General features: G+C 51.5%; 1 protein-coding gene across 1 annotated transcript; it reads left to right on the forward strand.

Moving 5' to 3' along the window:
- Positions 1-2378: 2378 nt before the first annotated feature.
- Positions 2379-17731, forward strand: GRK1 (G protein-coupled receptor kinase 1). The gene is made up of 7 exons (XM_059685199.1): positions 2379-3663; positions 5514-5641; positions 8465-8622; positions 9499-9582; positions 13324-13448; positions 15156-15357; positions 16599-17731. The coding sequence occupies exons 1-7, from the start codon at positions 2965-2967 to the stop codon at positions 16895-16897; spliced, it is 1695 nt and encodes a 564-aa protein (XP_059541182.1). The 5' UTR covers positions 2379-2964; the 3' UTR covers positions 16898-17731.
- Positions 17732-24487: the final 6756 nt, after the last annotated feature.

Here is a 24487-nt window from a genome sequence, read left to right on the forward strand (position 1 = left end):
ATAGATAAACAACACTCAAAATTCAACAGTAAACAAGCAAACAATTTAGTTAGAACATGGTTGAAAGACATGAAGAGACAGCTCACCAAACAGATGGCAAATAAGCACTTGGAAAGATGTTCAATATTACTAGCCACGAGGGAAACGCAAATTAAAACCACAACGAAATCCCACTACACACCTATCAGAATAGCTAAAATAAAAAATAGTGACACCACCAAAAGCTGGGGAGGATGCTCAGAAGCCTTATTGCTCATATGTGGTTGGTAGGGATGTAAAATGGTACAGCCATTCTGGAAAAAGATTACCCGTTTCTTAAAAAAAACTAAACATGCAATTAGTTACCATGTAACTCAAGAATTATACTCTTGGGCATTAATCCCAGAGAAATGGAAATTTACACAAAAACATGTACACGAATGCTCATAGCTGCTTTATTCATGATAGCCCCACACTGGAAACAACGCAGATGTCCTTCAACACGTGAATGGCTAAACCAACGGTGGTCCATCTGCACCATGGAATTTAGCAATGACACTGTTTGTACACTCAACAACCTGGATGAATCTCCAGAGAATTACGCTGAGTATAAAGAGCCAACCCCCAAAGGTTATGTACTAGATGATTCCATGTATAGGGCATCCTTGAAATGATGGAGAACAGATCAGTGGTTGCCAGAGGTTCAGGAGAGTGTGGGCGTGGGAAGGAGGGGGGTGTGTCTACGCATGGGCCACACGGGGGTCCTGGTGGGGATGAAGTGCTCTGTGCTGTGTGTCAGGGTCAGTGTCCTGGCTGTGATCCTGTGCTTTAGTTTGGGAAGACGCTGCCATTGGGAGAAACCGAGGGGAGCGTACAGGGGATCTCTCGGGATCCTTTCTTCTAACTGCATAGGAGTCGACAATTATTCCCAAATAAGAAGTTTAATTTAAACAAGGAGGGAGGTTCCAGAACCACACGAGTTTGGGAAATACCGCGTACTGGACCCCTCTTAGAGAGCCAGGTTCACGGGAAACATTTCGCTGTGTTTAACTGCTGCTTCTCCTTCCCCAGAAGGTTGCTCGGTGTTAGCCAGATGGGCGTTGTCCTCCTCAGACCCGGCTTCTCACGGTGGGTACGGATGGGCAGTGTTAGCACCAGCTGGGAGCTGTGGAGACCTGCCCCAGGCCACTGAAGCATAATCTTTATTTCGAAAGATATCCAGGCGTTTTGTCTGCCTGGTGGAAGCACTGACCCAGGACACACGGGGAACCTAGCAGGGGCTGCTCCGTTCCACAGGCACCATGTCCCATGTGAACCCTGAGCGGGTAGTCAGGATGAGATTAGAGCGATTGCCCCAAGGTTTACCTAATAGTAAACGGCTGGGCTGGACCCACCGCCCACTTGGTTGGGAGGCAGGGAGACTGGCTGCGCAGCCCCAAGTCCTCATTTCCACCCCTCCAGTTGCTACAGAGGATCCCGCCTGCCCCACACCCTCTGGCAGAATCTCACTGCCCTCAGAGACACTCTTCTTCTCCCATCACGCACAGAGGGGTGGGCTGGGAGGTCCCCGTCTCTCCTGGCTACGGCTTTCTTTGTCTCTGAAACCCTTCATCTCCTCTCCTCTTTAAACCGTAACTACTTCCTTGACACTTTTCCCCAAACATTTGCTGAGCACCTACTGTGTAGTAGAATAGACAGATAAGGCTGTAACTATGGAGCCAACATTTCTGTTGGTCCTGGCCTCCCTAGGTGTACCCCAGATGTGTCCCAGGTATGTTCCTGGTGTGCCCAAGGCGTCTCTCAGGTGTGCCCTAGGTATGCCCCCGATGTGCCTAGGTGAATGCCAGGTGTGTCATAGGTATCCCTCAGGTGTGTCCCAGGTGTGTCCTTGGCCTCTTCGTTCTCTCACTCCAGTGTGGGGCCTCAGCACTGGCTGTAGCTTGTGGGTGTGTGTGTGTGTGTGTGTGTGTGTGTGTGTGTGTGTGTGTGTCTCCTGTTTCCTTGTCCTAATCTCACTTGAATGCTTCTCTTGGCATTTTTGCTTTGCAGGCAGACCCAAGCGAGAGGAAGGAATGGATGTGGAGCTGTCCTCTCAGCAAGCCGGGGTTATCTAGGTCCGAGCCAGCAGCGTGACACGGGAGCACCGCCCTCTCAGGACAAGTCAGCTCTCAGATGGGCCGGTTCCTCAGGGCCAGTGGTCTCTGGGGGAGTCCCCAGGACGCTGTGCACTGTGGGTTTTGTTTCTCTCTCTCTCTCTCTCTCTCTCTCTCTCTCTCTCTCTCTCTATATATATATATATATATATATATGTAATATATATATATGTAATATATATATTTCTGTATATATAATATATATAATATATAATATATATAATATATAATATATATATTCCCACTTCAGCAGATTTTCTTCTCCCTGGCTATTTTTCTTTAAGATAAAAGTAAAATCTGCCAGGGAAAGAAAGCAGGCATCCTCATACATTGAGGTTTCTCCTGGGGCCCCTCTCCCTTGAGTTTGGGCTTCTGTCTCTGCAAGGAAACAAAGGGGCGGTCTGCAGGCTGCTGAGGCCAGAGGGCTGGCGGGGCGGCTTAGAAAGGTGGGATCTCTGGGGCTTCAGCGAGGTGCTCCCCGGTGTCCTGGGCTTTGTCAAGGCAGCTGCTTTCTGCGGAAGGAGCCCGCAGGCTGGCCACCTAATCTTTCCCGGAGCGGCTTAGGGGATTGTCTTTTTCTGGCACCTGTTGCTGCCCCACCCCAAGAGCATCCTCCATAACCCCGGGCTGGGATTTAGCCTGAGCTGGGTCAGCTGGGCTCCCCGGGGGCTCCTGGTGTGGCCCCCAGTCATCTCTGTACTGGGACACCTCCTGTCCCTGCAGCCGGGACCGGGCACAGGCCAAGGGCAGCAGGTCAGGCCTGCTCTGGACATTGACGCCGAGGCCTAGCTCATGGCTCCTGGGGCCTGAGTGGCAGGAGGCGGGCGCCAGGATGGATTTTGGGTCCTTGGAGACGGTGGTGGCCAACTCTGCCTTCATCGCCGCTCGGGGCAGCTTCGATGGGAGCTGCGCGCCGCCCTCCCGGGACAAGAAGTACCGCGCCAAGCTCAAGCTGCCCCCGCTCTCCAAGTGCCAGGCCCTCGGGGACAGCCTGGACCTGGAGTTCCAGCACGTGTGCTCGGAGCAGCCCATCGGCAAGCGGCTTTTCCAGCAGTTCCTGAAGGCCGACGAGAGGCACGTGCCGGCCCTAGAGCTCTGGAAGGACATTGAGGATTACGACACGGCCGATGATGACCTGCGGCCGCAGAAGGCCCGGGCCATCCTGGCTGAGTACCTGGACCCCCAGGCCAAGCTCTTCTGCGGCTTCCTGGACGAAGGGACGGCGGCGAAGGTCCGGGAGGGGCCGGCGGCCAGCGGGGACGGGCTCTTCCAGCCCCTGCTGCAGGCCACCCTGGCCCACCTGAGCCAGGCCCCGTTCCAGGAGTTCCTGGGCAGCCTGTACTTTCAGAGGTTCCTGCAGTGGAAGTGGCTGGAGGCGCAGCCCACAGGCGAGGACTGGTTCCTGGACTTCCGGGTGCTGGGGAAAGGGGGCTTTGGGGAGGTGTCGGCCTGCCAGATGAAGGCGACCGGCAAGATGTACGCGTGTAAGAAGCTGAACAAGAAGAGGCTGAAGAAAAGGAAGGGGTACCAGGTGGGCTGCACGGCCATGCACGGTGGAGGGCACCTCTTAGGTCTAGCAGGTGGGCGGGTGGGGTCCCTGGGCTGGGAGGGCCCTCGGGTGCTCAGGTGGCTGGCTCACCTTCCTGTTGGGACACCGAGCCCCGCCTGTCGTGCCACCATCGGCTGGTTTCTAGTTCACCTGCGTCTCCTTGACCTGAGCCAGCCCCATCTGTGCCGTGCCAGCAGCTGTGCGCCTGGCCCGGAGGGGAGTGGCAGAAGGAGGCGGCGTGTGGCCCCTGCGGTCCTCCGGCCCAGGGCACAGTTTGCCCAGCTGCTCTTAACGTGCAGCCTCACGCGCTGCACACAAGCGGGTTGCTGACGTCCCTTCTTAGTGAGCGGCCTTTGCATCTGTTGTTGTGGGTGACGCTCCACATCCTGTTGCCCTCGGTTTTCAGCAGCACCACCAAGCGCAGCAGCAGTGTTGGGGAGGCTGGGATTGTTCTCGAGTCTTTACTTGGACTTTCTGGAACGTTCCCAAGCCCTGGCTTTTGCTGTGATGGAGCATGCAAGGGGAATCGAGCCAGGGTGGGTGTTGTCTTTTACGTGAGGCCGAGCCTGTCTGTGATGCTGGGTGCAGGCTGCTCCCCCAGGGCAGTTTCCCAGGGACGGGGAGTGAGGGGAGGCCCAGGCAGGTTGCTCTGAGTGGGGTCTGCTCTCTGGAGCTGGAGTCAGACCCCATTTGGGCAGGATCAGCGAAAGCTGCTTAGGTCTTAGGAGCTCATCTCTCAGCCCCACACTCTGTCCTGCATGGTTTGTTGTCCCTTTCCCGCTGCACAGTGCTGGGGGTGGAGGAGTGGGGGAGGGCAAACTCAGCTTCTTGGGGTGCACTGCAGCCTCCACAGAGCACCCCTCCCAGGGTTCCTGGATGGTGGGACTCTGTGGAGGAAGCTGTTGTCCCTCCCTCTTGGTTGTCTGCCTGTAATTTTGATCCAGCAGTTAGAGTGCTACAGGCTCTTCTCTCCCGAGTTCAGGATGCTCCTTGAATGTAACACGAAGTAAAATCAACCCAAGGTCTTCTCATGCCATGTGGACAGAAAGGGCCTCTCCCAACATCAAGACCTCCTCCTTCAGAAAGGAATTCTGCTTTTCTTATCCAAACACAACTTTAAAAAAGGTGTTCAGTGGACACCACAAGGTTTTAAAATAAAGGCAGAAAATGAACAGAGGTGCAGGATGGCTGGGGACCTCAGCTGTCCACTGTCCAGAGGTCTGGCCAGGAGGAAAGGGGCTGAGAGTTTGGCAGGATGATTGGTTAGATGTAAGAAAGGACAGGGCCCGGCCGGCGTGGCTCAGTGGTTGAGCACCAACCTATGAACCAGGAGGTCATGGTTTGATTCTTGGTCAGGGCACGTGCCTGGGTTGCAGGCTCAATCCCCAGTTGGGGGCATGCAGGAGGCAGCGATCAATGATTCTCTCTCATTATTGATGTTTCTATCTCTCTCCTCCTCTTCTTTCCTCTCTGAAATAAAAAGTATGTATATACTAAAAAAAGAAAGAAAGAAAGAGAGAAAGAAAGAACAAGAAGGAAAGTCAGCAATGAATAGGCAGCCAGGGGCTGAGCTGGAACCCTCACCTGACACGTTTAAGATGGGTTGGCTGGAGTGCCCCTTGCTGAAGGCTCCAGGAAAGTCCTCTGTGTGTGACTAATTTGCACGTCCAAATTTACTTATTTGCAATTGCTTTGTGCAAACCACTTTTAAAATGTATCTAAAATTCTGTGTCTATGGTCGGAACGCTTTCTGGTTTGTGGAACTTGGTCTTTTATGGCGATGTCACTTCCCCGCCTAACCCGGGGTGTTTTTTCGACATCTTGCTTTTCAGGGTGCTATGGTAGAGAAGAAGATTCTGGCGAAAGTACACAGCAGGTTTATCGTCTCTCTGGCCTATGCGTTTGAAACCAAAACTGACCTCTGCCTGGTGATGACCATCATGAATGGAGGCGACTTAAGGTAAGTGGGGTTCCTCTCTTCCGTGTGGGAGCTGGGGATTGGGAGGGCTGGAGTGGCTCAGCTTAGGGAGGGGAGTTCTGGGGCCAATGGGGCTGCTTCTCACATGCAAAGACAATGGCAACATCTGAGGAAAAGCCCCATCCAATCCCACTCCTCTCTGTGTTCCGGTTGCTGATACTCAAAATGATGTGTCCGCAGTCCCATGTGAAATGCAGGAACCTCATGAGGGTGGGGCTGTGGCTCTCTAGTCCTCCGGTTTGTGTGGATGGGGGGGTGGTTAGTAGGGTGGGCAGCACGTGGAACTGTGGGCTGAGTGCTAGTTGGGTGGGTGAGTAAAGGGGTAGTGAGCACCTCATGGGAGTTGAGGGCCCTGTATGAATAAGGATGGTAAATGAAGATGAACTTCATCAATGACCTACTCTTGGGGATGGTGGCAGAGCTGAAAACATGATGTGGCCAACTTTGGAACGATGGCTTTGCTTGTCATCGGCAGAGAGAACCGGGTGGCAGCATGGTGCCTGACTTGCCAGGAATCCGAGGGCCTGGTTCTGGGCTCCCAGGGGAAATCAGGTCACTGGCTCTCAGAGGGGAAAAGACCCACTTGATAGCTGGGCAACCCAACAGCTCTTGCTTCAGTGTGCTGGTCTGTGAAATGGGTATAACAATGATACTGGTGTTCAAAGGCTGTGGAGAGGAGGCTAATGCATGTGAGGCACTAAGAAGAGGGTCACAGTTGCTTATACACAAGGGGGGACATGGCTGTTGCTGTTATTTGCATTGTCCCATCTAGTTTCATCTCCCCTGAACTCTACCAAGTAAGTTTTCTGGCCCCATTTTCCTGATGAGGGTTCTGAGTCCTTGACTAAGTAACTCCTGTAACTTAGAAGGGAGTAGGTGGCAGGCCGATCAGGGCCTGCCAGTTGGTGATCGGGGCCTGTGGGCTGGGAGCAACTCCTTCATTGAGCATCTGCCCTGTGGTGGTCAGTGAGCATCATAGCGACCGGTTGTTCCAGTCATTCTGGTTGTTCCATCATAAAGGTTGCTTAGGCTTTTATACATATAGACTAGAGTCCCGCTGCAGGAAGATTCCTGCAAGAATAGGGCTTCCTGCGGCCGGAGCTAAGGAGAAAAGGGAGCGAAACTCGCCGAGGGGGGCTTCCCTCCCACCTCCGCCGCACCCCTTGCTTCCCTCCCATCTCGGCCGCCCCGCTTGCTTCTCTCCCACCTCCGCCGCCCCGCTTGCTTCCCTCCCGCCTCCGCCGCCCCACTTGCTTCTCCGCAGCTCCGCTCCCTTCTGCAGCACTTGGCTTCCTTCTACGTTGTCTTCAGTCTTCGTTCCGCGCCTGTGTATGCAAATTAACCACCATCTTTGTTGGGTTACTTTGATTGGCTGGTGGGTGTAGTGGAGTGACACCAATTTGCATGTTTCTCTTTTATTAGTGTAGGTACTGTAATACTGCACTATACTATACTAAAATACACTATAGTAAATCATGCTATAGTAAATTATATTTTATATACATTATATTATACACTATATTATACTGTATACTAGAGGCCCAATGCACTAAATTCATGCAAGGGTCTTGGCCCTTGCAGCTGTGGTGACTGCCTTGGCCCTCACAACCCCGACTTCTTCCGGAAGTTCGTTTGACCATCCGGTCTAATTAGCATATTATACTTTTATTATTATAGATTATACAATACATTAAGCTAAACTACACTGCAGTACACTACATTATACTATACTAAAATATTACACTATGCTGCCCTATACTATATTAGACCACACTATACTATGTTATACTACATTACACTGTACTATATTACACTATAAATGTAATATAAAAGCCATTTATGTTATTACTAGAGGCTCAGTGCACAAAATTCATGCACTCGGGGGGTCCCTCAGCCCGGCCCCTGCCCTCTCGCAGTCCGGGAGCACTCGGGGGATGTCTGCTGCACCCGTGAGCCCGGCTCAGGGCTTCTGGCTGAGGGGCACTCCCCCTGTGGAGCACACTGACCACCAGGGGGCAGCTCCTGCATTAAGCATCTGCCCCATGATGGTCAGTGCGTGTCATAGCAACCGGTCATTCTGCCATATGGTCGATTTGCATATTAGCCTTTTATTATATAAGATTCCAGCTGTCTCATTCTCAGGCTGATTTGAGGGTTTCTCTATTTTTTTTTTTTACTGTTTCCTGGTCTGCCTCTATTCTCCCGGGTTACTATCTAGTTTAAATAATTTATTTTCTTTTATTTGTTATGTTTTGCCCCTGTGTAAAGCATGACAGTGGGAAACATGAGAAAGGACAGTTACAGGGATTGAGGTTGGGAGGGGTCCTGCTGCAGGCCCAGCCAGGAGTCTGCATGTCCAGGTTGGGTGAAATAGCCGACACACTAACATGACTCTGTATTGACTGCTTATATTTGGGTAACTCAGGCTGCTCATGCAGACTCCCCTCCCCCCCTCCGCCCCCACTTGTTTGGTTGGTGATGGCAGAATGGCTCTGGGCCCATCTCCGGCCTCTGCAGGCCAGGGCTAGGAGGCCAGAGAGGACTGCACTTTGCTGCCTCATTTCCCCCGAAACACCTGTGGGGAAGATCTTGAGGGTGTGAGCACCAGCTGCCAGGGGTTTTGGCGTTGCCACAGGCTCTTTCAGGCTAAACACTGAGGCCCCCAAATGACCAAGTGCTTTCCTGACACAGCATAGGATTCTGAGGCCCTCCCTGTTTTCCCGAGTTTTTACTCCCATGCCAACCATGGTCACACTCTTGTAGTTGTGCCAGAAAAGCACAGGCCTCCGCATAGTCTGCCTCCAGGTACCACATCTACAATGTGGACGAGGAGAACCCTGGCTTCCAGCAGCCCCGCGCCGTCTTCTACGCGGCCCAGATCCTCAGCGGCCTGGAGCACCTGCACCAGAGGGGCATCGTCTACCGAGACCTCAAGCCTGAGAACGTGCTGCTGGATGACGAAGGTGAGGCAGCCTCCCCGCCCGGCCTCCTCTCCCGGCCTCCCCTTGCCCAGCTGGACATTGTGGTCCGATGGGCCATCTGTAGGGGCCATGGGCTGGTTTTGACAAATGCTTGTCAGAGCTTTAAGTGGCACCAATGCACTTCTTAAGTTGGTTTACTGTTCCTTTAGCTATTTTGCAACAGAATGGCATTGTCTCCAAATAGAGTTTTTGGATGGACTTTGATGAAATTTGGTGCATAATGCGGCACCTAGAGTTCCAGGGAGCTAAGCCAGGGTGTCTATAGTGTGCGGAACTGTTGGTAAATAGTTCATATTTTATGGCCAAATTCTCACTCTGTCACTCTTTTCTTTCTGCCTTCTCTGTCAAATTGGGATTCTTACCAGAAAATAAACAGAGATTTAGGCTTCCTTTATATCCCTTTAGAGTTACTTCCCTTTCTGTCACCAAGTCACTCAAATGCGTGGGCATTCTCAAAGGCCGTTGCTGCAGAGCTTGGGGAAGAGAAGGCAGAGGAGGAAACTGAACTTGGGTGGATCATGCTCCGAATTCAGGTTGTAGGTGCTGATGGGACCCCTCAGTTCCTCTGTAGTCTGACTGGGGCAGAGGCACCCGGGTGCTGAGGCCCCATGCCACTCCCCTGGAGTGTGCACGTGAGTGTGTGAGTGTGCATGTGTGTGTGTCTGCACATGTTCACAAGTGTGAGCAGGTGTGTTTGCATGTACATTTATGTGTGCACATGTGCATGAGGATTTGTGTGTGTGTGTGCGCGCGTGCGTGTGTACAAGGGCTGGCTCTTGGCTCCTGTGGGCTCCAGGAACACCAGATGCCTTTGTTCTGTGGAGCCACATATGACCTCAGCCCATGTTTGCTTTTCAGGGAATATCCGAATTTCTGACCTTGGGCTGGCCGTGGAGCTGAAGGAAGGGCAAACCAAGACCAAGGGCTATGCAGGGACCCCAGGTAAGGGCCTGAGAGCAAGGATGGGAGCAGCGTCTCTCAAGAGGAGGGGTGAAGCCCTGGGGGTCCCCATGGCCTGGGGTAGGTGGCATGGTGAGGGCTGGGGGTTGGTAGGGCAGCGGCTCCCCGATCCCCAGAGCAAATAGTAAAACCAGAAGGACTGGCTAGTGGGCCTGCACGGCTGTAGCAGGAGCCGCACCGACTGCAGGGATGAGCCCTCCCCCCTGAGAAACCATAATTGGTTTTAACATGCTGTACCCTCTGTTATGAAAGCTTCCACCTTTGATGACTTTCTTGTTTGTGTCACAGAGTCCTCCCAATCCTGGGGGTTTGGGCTTTTTTGGTGTTTGTACCTGTCACCAGTGTCTGTCCTCATCTGTGGCTTTATTTAGGGAAAGATCTAATCTTGAATTTCTAGATCCTCAGCCCAAATCTATGAAGTTCCACTCCTGGCATGAGCCTGTGAGTGGAAACACTACTTACGTATTTCAGGGTGACTCAGATCGTTAGGAGGAAGCCAAGAAAACTCCGGAGCCAGGATTTGAAGTAGTTTGACCTCAAGGCTATAGCCTGACCTTGTTTGCGCCGAGTGCAAGGGCTCTGCCAGCCACCAGAGGGCCCCGTAGGCTTTGCTGTGGCCACTGAGCTACAGCTGTACTTTGAACAGAGGGGTGAAGCTTTCCAGGTGTGTGGCTCTCCTGACCAGTGCATGCAAGCATGGCTCTGAGCATTTGGGCTCAGGTGAAGGGTGTAACCCTCAACAGCTGCAGCAGAGGCTGAAGTTAGGGTAACTTAGAAGGTTGGGGACTCCAGCAAAGCCACAGGGGGCTGCCTTCTGGATCCTTCTTCTTCAGCCCCTCTGCACGAACCCTAGGTCCCCCCAAGGGCCAGAGCCCCTGAGCCTCTGCAATTGACCATGAACAGGGTGCTCACCGTGGCTAGTGCCGTGCCTGCCCAGAGGGATACTCAGAAGAGATATAAGGCATGCTCTCTGTCCCAAGTGAGTTTCCAGCTGGGAGGGGGAGATGAGTCATATGTGGAGGAATTAGTGACTAGGTAGTATTCATTCATTAATTCTTGCGTTCATACAACAGATATTTGTTGGCTCTTTGCCCAGGCGTCACGTAAGACCCCAAGGATTAAAAAGGATGCATCGTTTGGCACTGAGTTGGGTGGAACAGACTAGAGGTGCCACTGATGATGATCGCATCCCTGTGGTCTGATTGGTCCATCTCTCGGGCCCCATTTTAATCTGGAAGTTGTGATCGGTTGAACATACCTTTTTCACAAAGTCTGAGCAGTCTGGACTATAATGTAATTCCTCGAAAAGCAGAACTTATAAAGGTGTATTCAGGACCAGGAGGTTCTTTGGAATTTGACTCCTGTCACCTCTTCGGAGAGAAACGATTCTGCAGTCACACCGGCTTGGCTGGTGTTGCCCAGCACATCTCCTTTTAGAAAGTTACCATGAGCACGGGTATACTGAAGGGCCAGGAAGGATGAAAACTAAATGGACACAATTAGCCTTCTGACATCAGAATCTCTGAAGTCGTGTAAGCACAGAAGCCTGTGCCCAGCTTATAACACCTGCCCCTGGGTCCCAGAAACTGGCCTGCTTACGCTTCACACATGCTGGTCTGGCCTCTACACAGGTGGCTGTTAGGGAGTGGAGATCCAAATCTTGTTGACCTTCAACATGTGCAGCTCAGCACATGGTCCTAATACCCAAATATGGCACAGACCTGGCATGGGAACAGACGAGGTAATGGTGGGCATCTGACCTGATCCTGGAAGTTGGACTAAGCCAGACACAGGCACCTGACAAATTCTTACTTGCTTTGCTGAACTTGGCATCTTCTATCTGAGACAGAGGCATAAAGCATGTGATTAGGAGCATTTAACAGTCAGAAAGCACAGGACTTAGGCACACGGACTCAGCACTGGGCTCCACAGGTGGCCTCCAGGCACGAAGACCATCTATCTCTGTGACTTTGGAGAACTTGCCTACACTTCCTCATCCATAAAAGTGTCATAATGATCCACTATGGGTAATATTAGAAGAGAGAAGACAATGGGAAAATGTCCTAAAAATTAGAGAGAAAATGATTTCCCACCTAGAATTTTATATCTAGCCTAACTATTAGTTAACTATTAAGGGGCAATAAAGGCAATAAAGTTTTTCAAAAACTTCAGCACCCTTCCTCAAACTATTTGACCAAAATAAGGGAGTCAACGGAAAAGTGGCATATCTTGGAAGGAGATTACAGAGAGAGAGAGAGAGAGAGAGACAAAAGTTTTCAGGATGACAGGGAGATTCTAGGCTGCTGGCTGCACACGAGAATCCATATTAGAGCAGGTTAGAAGGTTCCAGAAGACTTTTTGATGAGGATGAAATTGATAAAATATTTAATGTATCAGAACATAACAGGTATTGGAGAATTGTTGGGGAATTTTGGGTCAAATTAATAATAACATAGAGAAAGAACTAACAAATGAAAGAAAAGATAAGATAATCTGGGAAAACCAATAAAAACTTGTCAGAAAGGAAATATAACTGGGGCTTAGTTTTTGGTTCAGTGGGGAATAGTTGAGCTGAGTGCTGACCAGCCAGATGACGTATCAGGAGAGGGCAGGGGGAGAAGTGTGTGCATGGTGGTGGAAGGAAGAGGAACAGACCCTCAACTTCCAGAATGAGAAGTCAATTGAGGTGGCCCCCATGGGAACTACAAAACCAGCAATATAAGCTTGTTATTTAGAGGTATGGATATTAATTCCAAAATAACCACCTAAAAGGATACTGAGATGGGGCTGAGGTGGAGGAGGAAGGGTCATGCCCTATAGAACTAGCTAATTCTTGTTGTGCCGGAATAATTTTGATACAAATGAAAATTAAGTTATTGAAAGACTATTAGGTGGAGTAATAGTAGATTTAACTACCATACCAAAGGATAATGTAGTGGTTCCAAGCTCAGATGCCTGAGTTTGAATCATTCTGTGTTACCTATTATCTGTGTTATTGTGAGCAAGTTAGTTCCCTAATAATAAGGGAGAGTAGTGGCACTTACTTCGGTGTTAGGAGGATTTAATGAGATCGCCTTGTATTTTCACCCGCCACACAGTACGCATGGAATGGGGGTCAGCTAGGATAAGTGCTACTATAGGGTGCTGATATATGGACCCACATCAGTCAAGGACAAGGCCTCCTTGAGTCCTGAGAGCCTGGCCATGGTGAGCACCCCTCAGCTTCAGCCTCAAGTGTGGCTCCTGGGACAATACCCCTCCTTCTTTGAAATGTCTTGGCTTAAATCTGTCCTTTTGTGGCCTTTCAGGAAGCATCTTGGTGCCTGTCTCTGCAACCCCCATGACCACACACAGAGATAGCCCCCGAGGTCACACACTCATGCCTGAGAGGCAAAAACCATGGCTCTGTCCGTCCTGGTGGATCTAAGGGGAGATGAGGCTTCATGTGCACAGAGCAGTGGTTTCAACCAGAGGCAATTTGCTCCTAGGAGACACTTGGCAATGTCTGGAGACATTTTTCGTTGTCACAACTGGGGAGGGCATGCTAAATAGTGGATAGGGTCCAGGGATGCTCATCAACACCCCACAGTGCACAGGGCAGCCCCACCACAGAGGATTTCCTCCCCAGATGTCACCAGGTGCACATGGGAGCATCGGCTCTGTGCTCACCACTGGCTCTGTGCAGCTGCGTCTCTGAGTCCACTCTGTGCTCTTGCCTGGCAGGTTTCATGGCCCCAGAACTCTTGCGGGGTGAGGAGTATGACTTTTCTGTGGATTACTTTGCCCTGGGGGTCACGCTGTATGAGATGATTGCGGCCAGAGGACCCTTCCGAGCCCGGGGAGAGAAGGTAGGAGGTGGCCTAGCCATGCCCCTGCAGCTGTCCTGGGGTTGACTTCCCTTGTTGGGTGGGTGTCATAGGAGTAGGTGTCGCTGCAGCTGACCTGGTGGGGGAGCAGCTTAAATCTTGAGCATGAGGCTTCTCATGGAAGGTCCTTCATGGGCAGAAGAGAGGAGACACAGTGACTCCATCTCATGTAGCTCATGACACTGGGGAGCATTTCAGGACAAGAGGTGCCTGAGCTTTCCCAAGCCCACCCCTGTGAGCAGCACTCAGCACCCCTCCCCTAGAGCCAGCCTGGTTCCTTTGACAGCCTTTGTCCTCTTCCCTGCAGATGAATACTAAGAGCCCCCTCCCACGATGCTAAGAAACCACAGGACCTGCTTCAGGTGCAGCACAGCAGCTTTTTTTAATGTCTTGGAGGAAAGCGGATATCCCATGCTGTGCCCTGATCCCTGGCCTCCCACACTCCTCAATCCTTTCCTGTGTGGTTTGCCCCAGGCATCTCCATAAACTGGGAATGTGGAGGCTGGGTGAGAAAGGAGGCACCTCCAGGGGCCTGGTGTGAATGGCAGTCTTTAGACATGGCACTGCACCCACCCACCCACCCACCTCAGTCTGTATGGAGGTCACGCCCATCCTTTTCTTCTGCCTGGACCTCCTAGAGTGTCTGCCCTAGGCCCCAATCCTGTCCCCCATCTTTTAAGAGCAGAGAGTGCTCCCTTGACTAACACACCAGTCACTCTGTGTCTCTGCAACTCCACCTTGACCTCTAGTCACCAGTTCTCTCTCCTGACTTCCAACAGCTTGGAAGAGCAGAGTAAGACCAATGGTGGGGCCACGATAGGAGCTCCCAGCTTCCATCTCAGAGCTCTTGCTGACCCACAGCCCCAGCCACACTCCCTATTTTCTGTGTGTTAATAAGCATGATGGGCTTTTATGAGATGCCCAAAGTGAACCAACCATGGTCCTAGTACTGTGGAGCCTGTCTCCATAGTGACATGAAGGAAGGAACCTAAATACACCCACGACATGAATGGGCCTCAAACTTGTTAATTAAATGATGTCATTTCTAGGAAATTCTAGGAAAGGCATATTTATTCTATTGTGAGAGAAAATGGGTCTGTGTTTGCCTGAGGTCAAGGTGAAGGTGGGCTGCAGGGGGCACAGGGGAATTTTGGGGTGATGGTGGTGATGGAGTATCTAGCTATTGATCAAAGCCCTTCACTCGGGTCCCTGAAGATGGAGCTTTGTGGTATGTGTATTATACCCAATAAACCAGATTCAAAACAAGGTGAAATGACACCCCCTCAGGTTTCTATCCACTTAGAAGACTTCTCTACCAGCTCTATGAAGTTGACTTGTTTATTGTCATTCTTTTTTTTCTCCAGTAGCTAGTGAGTGATTGATTATATATAATGTATCCACCACAGCTCCTTAAACTATACTGCACCTCAACTTTGACCAGTACTTTTAGGGTTCCACTCCTTTCACTGGAGATATTGAGCCATTCTATGCTGGGAAGGAGGGTGCACTCAGGTGTTCCCATCTCCTCTGCCTCTGTGTGAAGGAGGGGCCAGCCTCTTTCTGAGAGGAGCGCTAGCCCTGCCCAGACACCAACAGTGGGTGTGCAGTCTCCTGGAGCCTGAGGGGCCAGCTCTGATGATGTTGGTGGGTTTGGCAGGGGTTTAATGTGATGTGCGTCCCACCATGCAGGTGGAGAACAAGGAGCTCAAGCAGAGGATCCTCTCGGAGGCAGTCAAGTACACTGACAAGTTCAGCCAGGCCAGCAAGGACTTCTGTGAGGCACTGCTGGAGAAGGACCCGGAGAAGCGCCTGGGGTTTAGAGATGGGACTTGTGATGGGCTCCGAGTTAACCCCCTCTTTAAAGACATCAATTGGAGACAGCTCGAGGCAGGTACTGTTGGCATGCCTTTGGATCTGGGTTGGGGGACAAAGGGCCGGGCCTATTAGGTGACTCTTGCTTGCCCGACCCATCCTGTAGTCATCATCTAGGCTTAGCTCAATGTCAGCAGAGCAGGGACACCTGGTTGATGCTCTTCCCGTAGCTACTCTCCAGCCCCCTAGGAAAACTACCACTCTCTAGTACTCTATTCATCCCCCATGCACCCAGGAATATGTGTTCATGGATTAGGCCTTTTAGGACACCTGCTGGAGTTTGGAAAAGGTTGAATGTAATATGTAGGGAATATGCTGGCTGATCTTTGATTCAAGTCTGCTGTTTTGCATTTCCATACCCTGTTCTTTCATGGAACCCATGATCCACATCAAGGCAGGATTGCTCAATCTGTCTGTTTTGGAGAAACTCATTCCTTCAACCAGCATTTGTTATCAAGTGTCATGTGCAGGCTCCCATGTGTGTGTGCATGTATGTGTCTCTGTGTGTACATGTATGTGTGCATGTGTGTGCCTGTGTGCCTGTGTCTGCAAGAGAAAAGTGTAGGGCACAATCACAAGCCCAGAATTTACAACCAGGGTATGTAAACATGTGACTAGGTGGCAGGAGCCCCAGAACAGTGAGTAGTCACAAAATTCCTTTTGTAGGAAAGGGTCAGCGCAGAGGTGGGTCCTGGCTGATCTGAAGGTGGCTCACCAGGATGGGGTGAGGGCACACAGCTCTGAGCGATTAGAACCTGGAGTAGTTGAGCCAGGGTTAGTTCTGAGGTCACTGCAATGGTCTGGCAGCCCATCCATGAGCTGAAAGGAGGGAGGGAGTGATAGGTGAGAGGGAGGCAGGGTCAGACCTGGGCGACCGAAGTTCTGTGTCTGGTGATTGGAGAACCGCCTCCTGAGCAGGGTAGAGAGAAAGCTGGCTTTGGAAGGATGAGAAGCTCAGCTCTGAGCATGTTGGGTTCCAGGTGTCTGACCTGCATACGGTGGTGCCCAGGGGAGGCTGGCTTGAGGGTATGAGTATGGGGTCTGCAGTGAGGAGGGTTAAGGCAGCATGAGGGGAGGAGACCATGTTGGGCAAGAACACACTGTCCTTCATGTCGGGGCTCCGTGGGGGACGCCCAGGATACTCTCAGGTGTGCTGATTTCTTTGTTAGCAACTCAGACACCCCTCCAGGAAGGGCAGCAGCCAGGCCATGGCCCTGCTCCCTGAGCCATTGCACATCTGTGTTTTCTGTCTTCCGACAGGGATGCTGATCCCCCCCTTCATCCCAGACTCCAGAACTGTCTATGCCAAGAACATCCAAGACGTAGGGGCCTTTTCCACAGTCAAAGGTGTGGTCTTTGAAAAAGCAGATACAGAGTTCTTCCAGGAATTTGCTACCGGCAACTGCTCCATTCCCTGGCAGGAGGAGATGATTGAGACGGGCATCTTTGGGGAGCTGAACGTGTGGCGTGCTGACGGGCAGATGCCCGATGACATGAAGGGGATCACCGTGGAGGAGGCTGCTCCCTCCTCCAAGTCAGGAATGTGTCTGGTTTCCTAGACGTGGAGGAAAAGGGACCTCCCTCCGCAGCTGGCAGGGCTGAATAGGCCTTTGTGAGTCAGTGGAGCTCTCGCGTGGTGACAGGCAGCTCCCACCTGTGTGGCCGAGCTGCTCACAGCAGGGGCAGGAGAAGGAGGCACAGAGCCACTAGACCCCCAGGCCCAGGGTCAGGAGCTCCAGCTTGTAAATAGTCCACTTCTTTTGCCCCATTTCACTCAAAAAAGACACAGCCATGGCTCCTGGACAGAGTGCAGCAACAATACAGAACTGTCCAGGCTCCCGTATGGACCTGCAAGTTGGCGGCGGTGTTGAGCAGCTGGGCAGATGGCTGCTCAGACGAGAGGATGCTCAGTTTGGGTTTCCTGGCACCTTAACTGCAACTTCCAAGAGCCCCATCCTCAGTGGAGGCCTTCTCTTGGTTGGTCCAGGGGGTGGCAAACCACAGCCCTTGGGTTTCGGGGCACTGTGAGAGAGGCTTGGACTGGTCCCCCTTCACACCCAGCTCCTGTTCCTCCTGCCACCTGGTGGCTAGCAGGGCCCTGGGGACATGCCCTCAGCACCCCCTGACCCTCAGGAAAGGAGTGGATCTTGACAATCAATGGCTTTGGAGGGTTGCTGGCCAAAACTAGGACCCAACTACCTCCTTTTTGCATTAGAGCCTGTGTAGGAGGGATGACCCAAGCCCTAAGCAGGTGTGTGTGGTACAGATGATTGCTAGGTGTAGACTCTCTAGTTCTGTGGAGGCATTTCAAGTGTGTTCCTTAGAGTTGCCTTCTGCACATGAAGACTTTACAGCACCCTGGGACTGGTGAAATAAACCCTACCAGAACTGTCCTTCTCTCCTGACTGTGGTGTGGTCTTGTAGAGTCATAGGATGCTCTGGACGGGCCTTGGATAGGCATTGAGTACTTTCTGGTCTGTGATCTGAAATGACCACCTGGTACATTTCCCTGGGCAGGCCCAGGATGAGGGATCCGGGGGTGGAGGGATGCTAAGCTGTTGGCAGGACAAATCACCATACCTTCCCTAAGTCTGGTTTGTTTTCTAGACTAGTACATTCGGATAAGGTAATGACTATAAATTTCATTTCACTTCATTCTGGTGCAAGAAAAGACCCATTTATGATTTTTCTGAAGACATTTATTCTGCACTAGGTACCCATGGCCCTGAAGGGTGATTTAAGCAGCCTCAGTGGTGGGGGTGGAGGCCTGACCCTTGCCCCCTCTGGCCACCATCCCCACCTGCCAGTCTGGGGCCCATGGTGCCTGATGGTGGAGACCCTTCTGTTTTTGCACCAGATTCACCAGCGAGGACCTTTCTGCCTTTATCTTATGGTTAGATAAAACACAGCTGGTTACATTTGAACTTCAGATAAATAAGTAATTCTGTAAGTGTATGTCTCAAATTATTGCATAGGACATACACTGAAACATTGTTCATTGATTTTTGGCTAAATCTGGCATGCCCGTGACTTAACCTATGAACAAGTAGTTATTCCATTGAACTCACAAGTCTGTTGGGTTATAATCACAAAAGCAACTTATTTGTGACTTTAGCTGTGTCTCTGAGTATGTTCAGGCCTGTTCTTTTCTTTTCCCCACCCCCACAAACTCAGGTTGGCCCCATGTATTCACACATAGGCAATCAAAAGTCCTGTAGTCACTTTATTTTTAAGAAACTTTTAAGCCCAGCTGGCGTGGCTCAGTGGTTGAGCATCAACCTGTGAACCAGGAGGTCATGGTTTGATTCCCAGTCAGGGCACATGCCTGGGTGCTGGCTCAATCCCCAGTGTGGGGCGTGCAGGAGGCAGCTGATCAATGATTCTCTCTCATCGTTGATGTTTCTCTCTCTCTCTCCCTCTCCCTTCCTCTCTGAAATCAATAAAAATATATTTAAAAACACACACGTTTAAAATAAAATTTCACATAGAGAAAACGAATTCTGGATGCTCAGTCAATAACCACACTGTGACACCTGAGACACCCACAGCTGCAAGAACCAAGACCCGACTGGCACCCCTCCCAGCCCCGTGCCCCTCCCTGCTGCTTCCCTACCCAGAGGTGACCATGCTTCTGCCTGCAGCCACTTTAAGTAACAGCAGGCTCAAGGCATCACATTAAGTGCCCTGTCCATCTGTGCGACAATTGAGACTCCAGTTACTTCAAACTCCTTTCCTGGCTGGGTAAAGGGACATTCCTGCCCTCCCCGCTGAGCTCTCCTGCCCTCCACTGTCAGCCTCAGCTTCTGGCTCCGGGGGTGACCCTGGCGAGGGAGGAAGACGCTCAGGGCGGTTCTGAGCTGCTGGGCAGGTGCTTGCAGCCCTCTTCCTTCTGGGGCTTCTTCATGGGTCTTTGGGGACCTCCACTCGGGCGTCTCTCAGGTACAGTCCCCCCGCCAGGCACACTGTGTGATGTCCTCACTCCCGCCGTCTCCCCTGCTCACCTGAGTCCAGGGCACCTGCTGTCCTGCTTGGGCTATGGGGCTGCCTGCTGCCCCCAACACAGCAGCAACTCACCTTGCTCCTCCCCAAGCACTTCTGGCCTTTAGCTGTGTCTCTGAGCATCAACCTGTGAACCATTAAGCACACCTTGGGGGCCCCGGGACACCTGAGGTGGGGTACTCTGCAGAGAAGCTTTCGTCTTGGACCCTTTTTATGCTGCACGCTGTGAGCCAGCCCACGATTCTCAGAAACCGGGTTCAACATCCCTGCAGGGTGGCTGGTTGTAGGCATCTGAGCTCGGCTGTCTACATGCCCTGCCGAAAGCCTGACAAGCAACGCCCCACGTTTACCATCCTGTGTGCGGGGGGCATGTTTAGACATCAATTGTGGTGAAAATGTCACCGCGGTATTTCCTTAGCAACCCAATCCCTGAGAAGGTGGTCAGAGCGGCCAGGGGCCCGGGAGAGGCTGCCATCACAAGGGCTTCAGGGAAACTTCCTATTTGTAAAAACAAAAAACACAATTTCTATTCAAGTGGGAAAGGGTAACAATAAAAGTTAACAAAAAAGGACAAACTGGCCAGGTGGCACAGTTGATTGGAGCGTCATCCCGTACACCACAAGGTTGTGGGTTCGATTCCCAGTCAGGGCACATATCCAGGCTGCAGGTTGGATCCCCAGTTGGAGTTTGTACGGCAGCAACTGGTCAATGTTACTCTCTCACATCGAAGTTTCTCTCTCTTCCTTCTTCTCTCTCTAAAATCAATAAAAACATACCCTCTGGTGAGGTTTAAAAAAAAAGAGGAACGAGCTCTCTAGATTGTGAGATGAATACTAGTTGCATTCTTTTCTTCAAAATCACATATACACACATGCACACACACATATGCACATGCACACACATACACACACGCAAAACATACAAACAACCATATACACGCACACACATACATATACATACATACACATGTGCACACACACTTTGCCTTCATTTTCATCTCTCTGTGGCTGCAAGATTTTAAAATTGCTCTCAAATTTTCTGTTCATCAGACTTTGAATTCCAGTGTGTCTGATTTGCATACTTCTACTTTGTTCTTTATCATGGCAAGTCTTCTGTGGCTTTATTCTGCTATTCACAGAAGCTAGCCAGTCCCTACTGTTTATTCCTATAAACCCCCTTTTCCAAACCTGAGTCATGCAGTTGTTTGAGATTCTGCATATTTGAGTGGAGCCGTGGCCTGTGAGAGACAGAGCCACCTTAGAAAGAGGCCACCCCCATCCACAGGGCAGACCCAGGGCTTTATTGGGGTGAATCCAGTGTGATACGGGGTGATATGTGATCAACACAATGGCTAACAACAACCAGGAGAGGTTGTAGTTAATGTGCAACAACTGGAAGTCTTTGGGTGCCAAGCGGCATATGAGATGCCACGGAGAAACACCGACGTGCTCTGTCTCGCTGGGTCCTGTTTGCCTCCTGGTCTCCTCCGTCGGACCGTAAGCTGCTCCAGGTGAGAGACCTGTCCTGGGCTCTCCCACACCTGCTGGCCCACACCTGCGCCCCTTGCTCCATAACGCCTGCCCCACTGGGGGAGCAGTCATTTCCTCCAAAGCTTCGAATCACTTGGCACTTGGACGTTAGATTAAATCTCTTTTCTGTTCTGCCCCCCCACCTGTTTACCCACGTGGCACTGTGTCAGAGGAGGGCTGCTGACATCAACAACTCCAACAAGAACCAGAATCTATAACCTAACACCCCAAATGCCCAGGATATGATGGACAGTTGCTGGTCATACCAAGAGCCAGGAACACCCCAACTGGAATGAGAAAACACAATAAACATTGACATTCCTGTGTCAACGGCGGAATGACACAGATGTTGGGATTCTCTGACAAGGGTTTTAAAGCAGAATCATAAAAAAGAAAATGCGTCAACGAGAAGTTACAAAAAGCTTGAAGGAAATAAAAATGCAAAATCTCAGGAAAGAGACAGGACAATGTGAGTGCAGGCACAGTTTGAGTGGGAGGGGCTATGCCACTGCTGTCTGGGTGGCGTGGGCAAAACACAGAGGAGACATGTTCGGCTCCCCCCCAAAGTCTGCACTGTCCCCTTCTTGGCTGGTCCTCAGGGTGGCCGTGGGGACACCCCAAGTGGGGGCCCACCTTGTGCTCCCAAGGGCCTGACCAGGGTGACTTGGGAGACTGCTCATTGGACATTCGGGGTCTTATATGATCACCCAAACATGGGTTACACACCCCAAACTTCTCATTTGCTCCTTTATTGGGTTATTTACTATATTCTCATAGCTAGTTTATTTTTTCTTGTTTACTGTCTTTGTAGATTTGCTTTCCTAATGTGAGTTTTGTAGATATAATTACCTACCATGAGCTGAGCCTTAGAAAGGCTGAGCACTGGGGAGAATCTGTAATAGTGTCAACAATAAAAAAAAAAAAAGAAAAAGAAAAAAAAGGCTTGGCACACCTCCTTTTATCTCACAGCAGGGTCCATCCCCTCGGTGAGGGTTCGGACACACAGTGGGCCTCAGTGGAAAACAGAACACAGATCACAGGCGTTATGCCAGCTGACAGAACAGGTTTGAAGGAAAAAACCCTCAATTTGAACACATCAAATTAACAAATGAAAAAGATAGACACTGAGCAATGCCCAGGCAATTTAAAATGAAGGTAAGAAGGCTTGATTTGATTGTATAAAAATCAAACCTCAGTTCCCCAGTTACAGTAGAAAAATGTTCTTCCACGTTCAACCTTCTTACTTGTGAGATCAGTGGGCTGAGGGATACAGGTTATTAAGGGCAAATGCATGGTGTGGGGTTTGCTGGAAACACGTGTGGAGCACTGCAGCCTGGCTTCAGACCCTAACCCTAACTCCTCCGCCTCTTCACCCCCGTCCCTGCCAGGCCTGGGTGAGAGTGCCCATCGTCCCGGTTCCTGTCCTGTCCCCGAGGTTCTGGGGAAGCTTGGGGCACCTGTCCTTCCTGCGCACAGTATTCGATCTGCGCTGTAGGTAAGGGGGATGGGTCTGCACGGGGCATGGTTCTCTCCTTCCGACAGGGCAACCACCAGGCTGCTGAGACGTGCCCTTGGCAGGTTGTTTGGCTACAACAGGAGACACTGGTCAAGCCTGTGGTTGCAAATCCAAGACCAGGAAGGCGCTCCTGCTCCGAGGAGTCATGGGAGGCAGGGGAGCAAAAGAAGCTTGCAACGTGAGACGTCTGGGACAGTGGAACCTTCCTGCTTGGGCTCATTAGAGCGATCCGGATCCGGGAGATCATGGTTACAAGGCCTTCTAGCAAAGCCCGAGAGTGTTTTTAATTTAAAAAATTTATGTCTCTGAGAACATCTCCTGTCTCGTCTTTGCTGCCTCACCCTCCTCATCTGCGTGGACGGACCGGCAGGGGCCACCTGTCATTTCCCTCGTTGCTTGTCTGCATTATTCATCCCCTGAGCATCATCTCAGGCTTATTCGGTTACAGGAAGGAGTCGTGTTCTGTTCTCTGCCCTCCACTAACCCTTGAGAGCCCAGGGTCGGGCTGTGTACACACACGCTCCTGTGATGATTCGCACCTGCACAGGGCCAAGTGGCCCGTGGCTCTGGAACAAACCGGATGAACCAAACTACGCCCATGACTGACAAAGGTGGCTTTGTGGTTAATTCCTCTCTCGGGAGAGCCCGTGTCCTTGTTGTGAGAGCCCGCTGACCCCCATCTGCTCAAATAAACGGCTTTTCCCATCAGTCAGACTGAAGTGACGGCTCTTCCAACGAGTTCTCCGGCTGGTGGGGCCGAGGAGGTGAGGTTGCAGGTGGGAGAGGGCTGATGTGCCCAGCATGTGGCCCGACCTGGCAGAGAGCAGGTGCTAAGTGGTGTTTGGGAATCAAGTGTATTCAGTCTTCCTTCGATGTATTTTTATTGAGTGCCTGCCATGAGCGGGACATGGTTTTAAGCAGGGGACAAAAGGGCACAAGTCCCTGTTCTTGGTGAATTTATTTTCATAATAGAACTGAGTGTTGTGGCCATCCCTGCCCACCACTCCCTCACACCTGCTTTTATCCAAAGGAGGCAAGGCTTTTAGTTCTTAACGTCCCTGGAAAGGCCCTTCCCTGGCTCTCTGTCCTGGCCAGTTTCGGCCTTGGCAGTGGCAACCAGAGAGGGTCTGTGTGCACCCCCTTCTTGGGTAGCTCGATCCTACTTTTTTAAATCACCCTGAGTTCTAAATTCTCTTGTCCTTCCTCCCCCACTTCAAGCTGGAGCCTGCGACATTCATGGCTGCAGGGAGGGAGGCCTGTGGCAGGGTGGACAGGCAAAGTCCCTGCAGGGCTTTCCATCTGTGGCTTCTCAAAAGCCTAAACCCAGACACGCGAGGGCCGTGACAGAGGGATAGGGGAGAGGTCAGTCAGTGCCCAGAGTGGTCAGTGCCCTGCTTCCCAGGCCAGCCTTTCTGCAGTAGGACTGGGCAGTGGGCACAGGGTCACCCAGACCCCACCCTCTCACCTGGCAGGGAGGACGCAGAAGCATGCTGACCACAGCCACCTGAGCTCAGTGGCAGACAGGGGGCAATTGGTGACATAACCCTGTCTAGGCTGGAACTTGGGGCCAACCTGGTGTGTGTGCGTGCATGTGCGTGTGCGTGTGCGTGTGTGTGTGTGTGTGTGTGTGTGCGCATGCGCTGACATGATTGTGTGGGGGCCCACAAAGACAATGGGCTGACCCAGGATCCAGGAAGATTAGTCTGGGGTGGAGCTAGCCTCTCCCATCAGCTCTCCCATGCTGGACGGGTCTCCAGGGACATTAGCAGGTCATGCTGGCCTTCATTTGGGGAAAAGTATGCCACCAGGTATGAGCAGGATGCAAGGAGACCTATGGCCCGGAATTGTGAGACTTAATGGCGATTTTCCACCTCTCTGACTTAGCTTTGCTCCAGAGTTTCTGAAACTCTGCCCCCCACCCTTCCCCAGCTCCATCCTCCAGGCCTGAAACAAACACCGCCTCTTCCTGGAACCGCTTATCCTCCACTTCTCTCTCTTAGCATCCTATCTGTCCTAAATGCGGTGGTTCCCAGTCCTGGCTGATCACGGACCTGCTCAGGAACCTCAAGTGTTCCTCACCTCCAGAGCTCTGGCTGAAGTGTGCT

Source organism: Myotis daubentonii, chromosome 2 (assembly GCF_963259705.1).
Source record: "Myotis daubentonii chromosome 2, mMyoDau2.1, whole genome shotgun sequence".
Taxonomy (NCBI): domain Eukaryota; kingdom Metazoa; phylum Chordata; class Mammalia; order Chiroptera; family Vespertilionidae; genus Myotis; species Myotis daubentonii.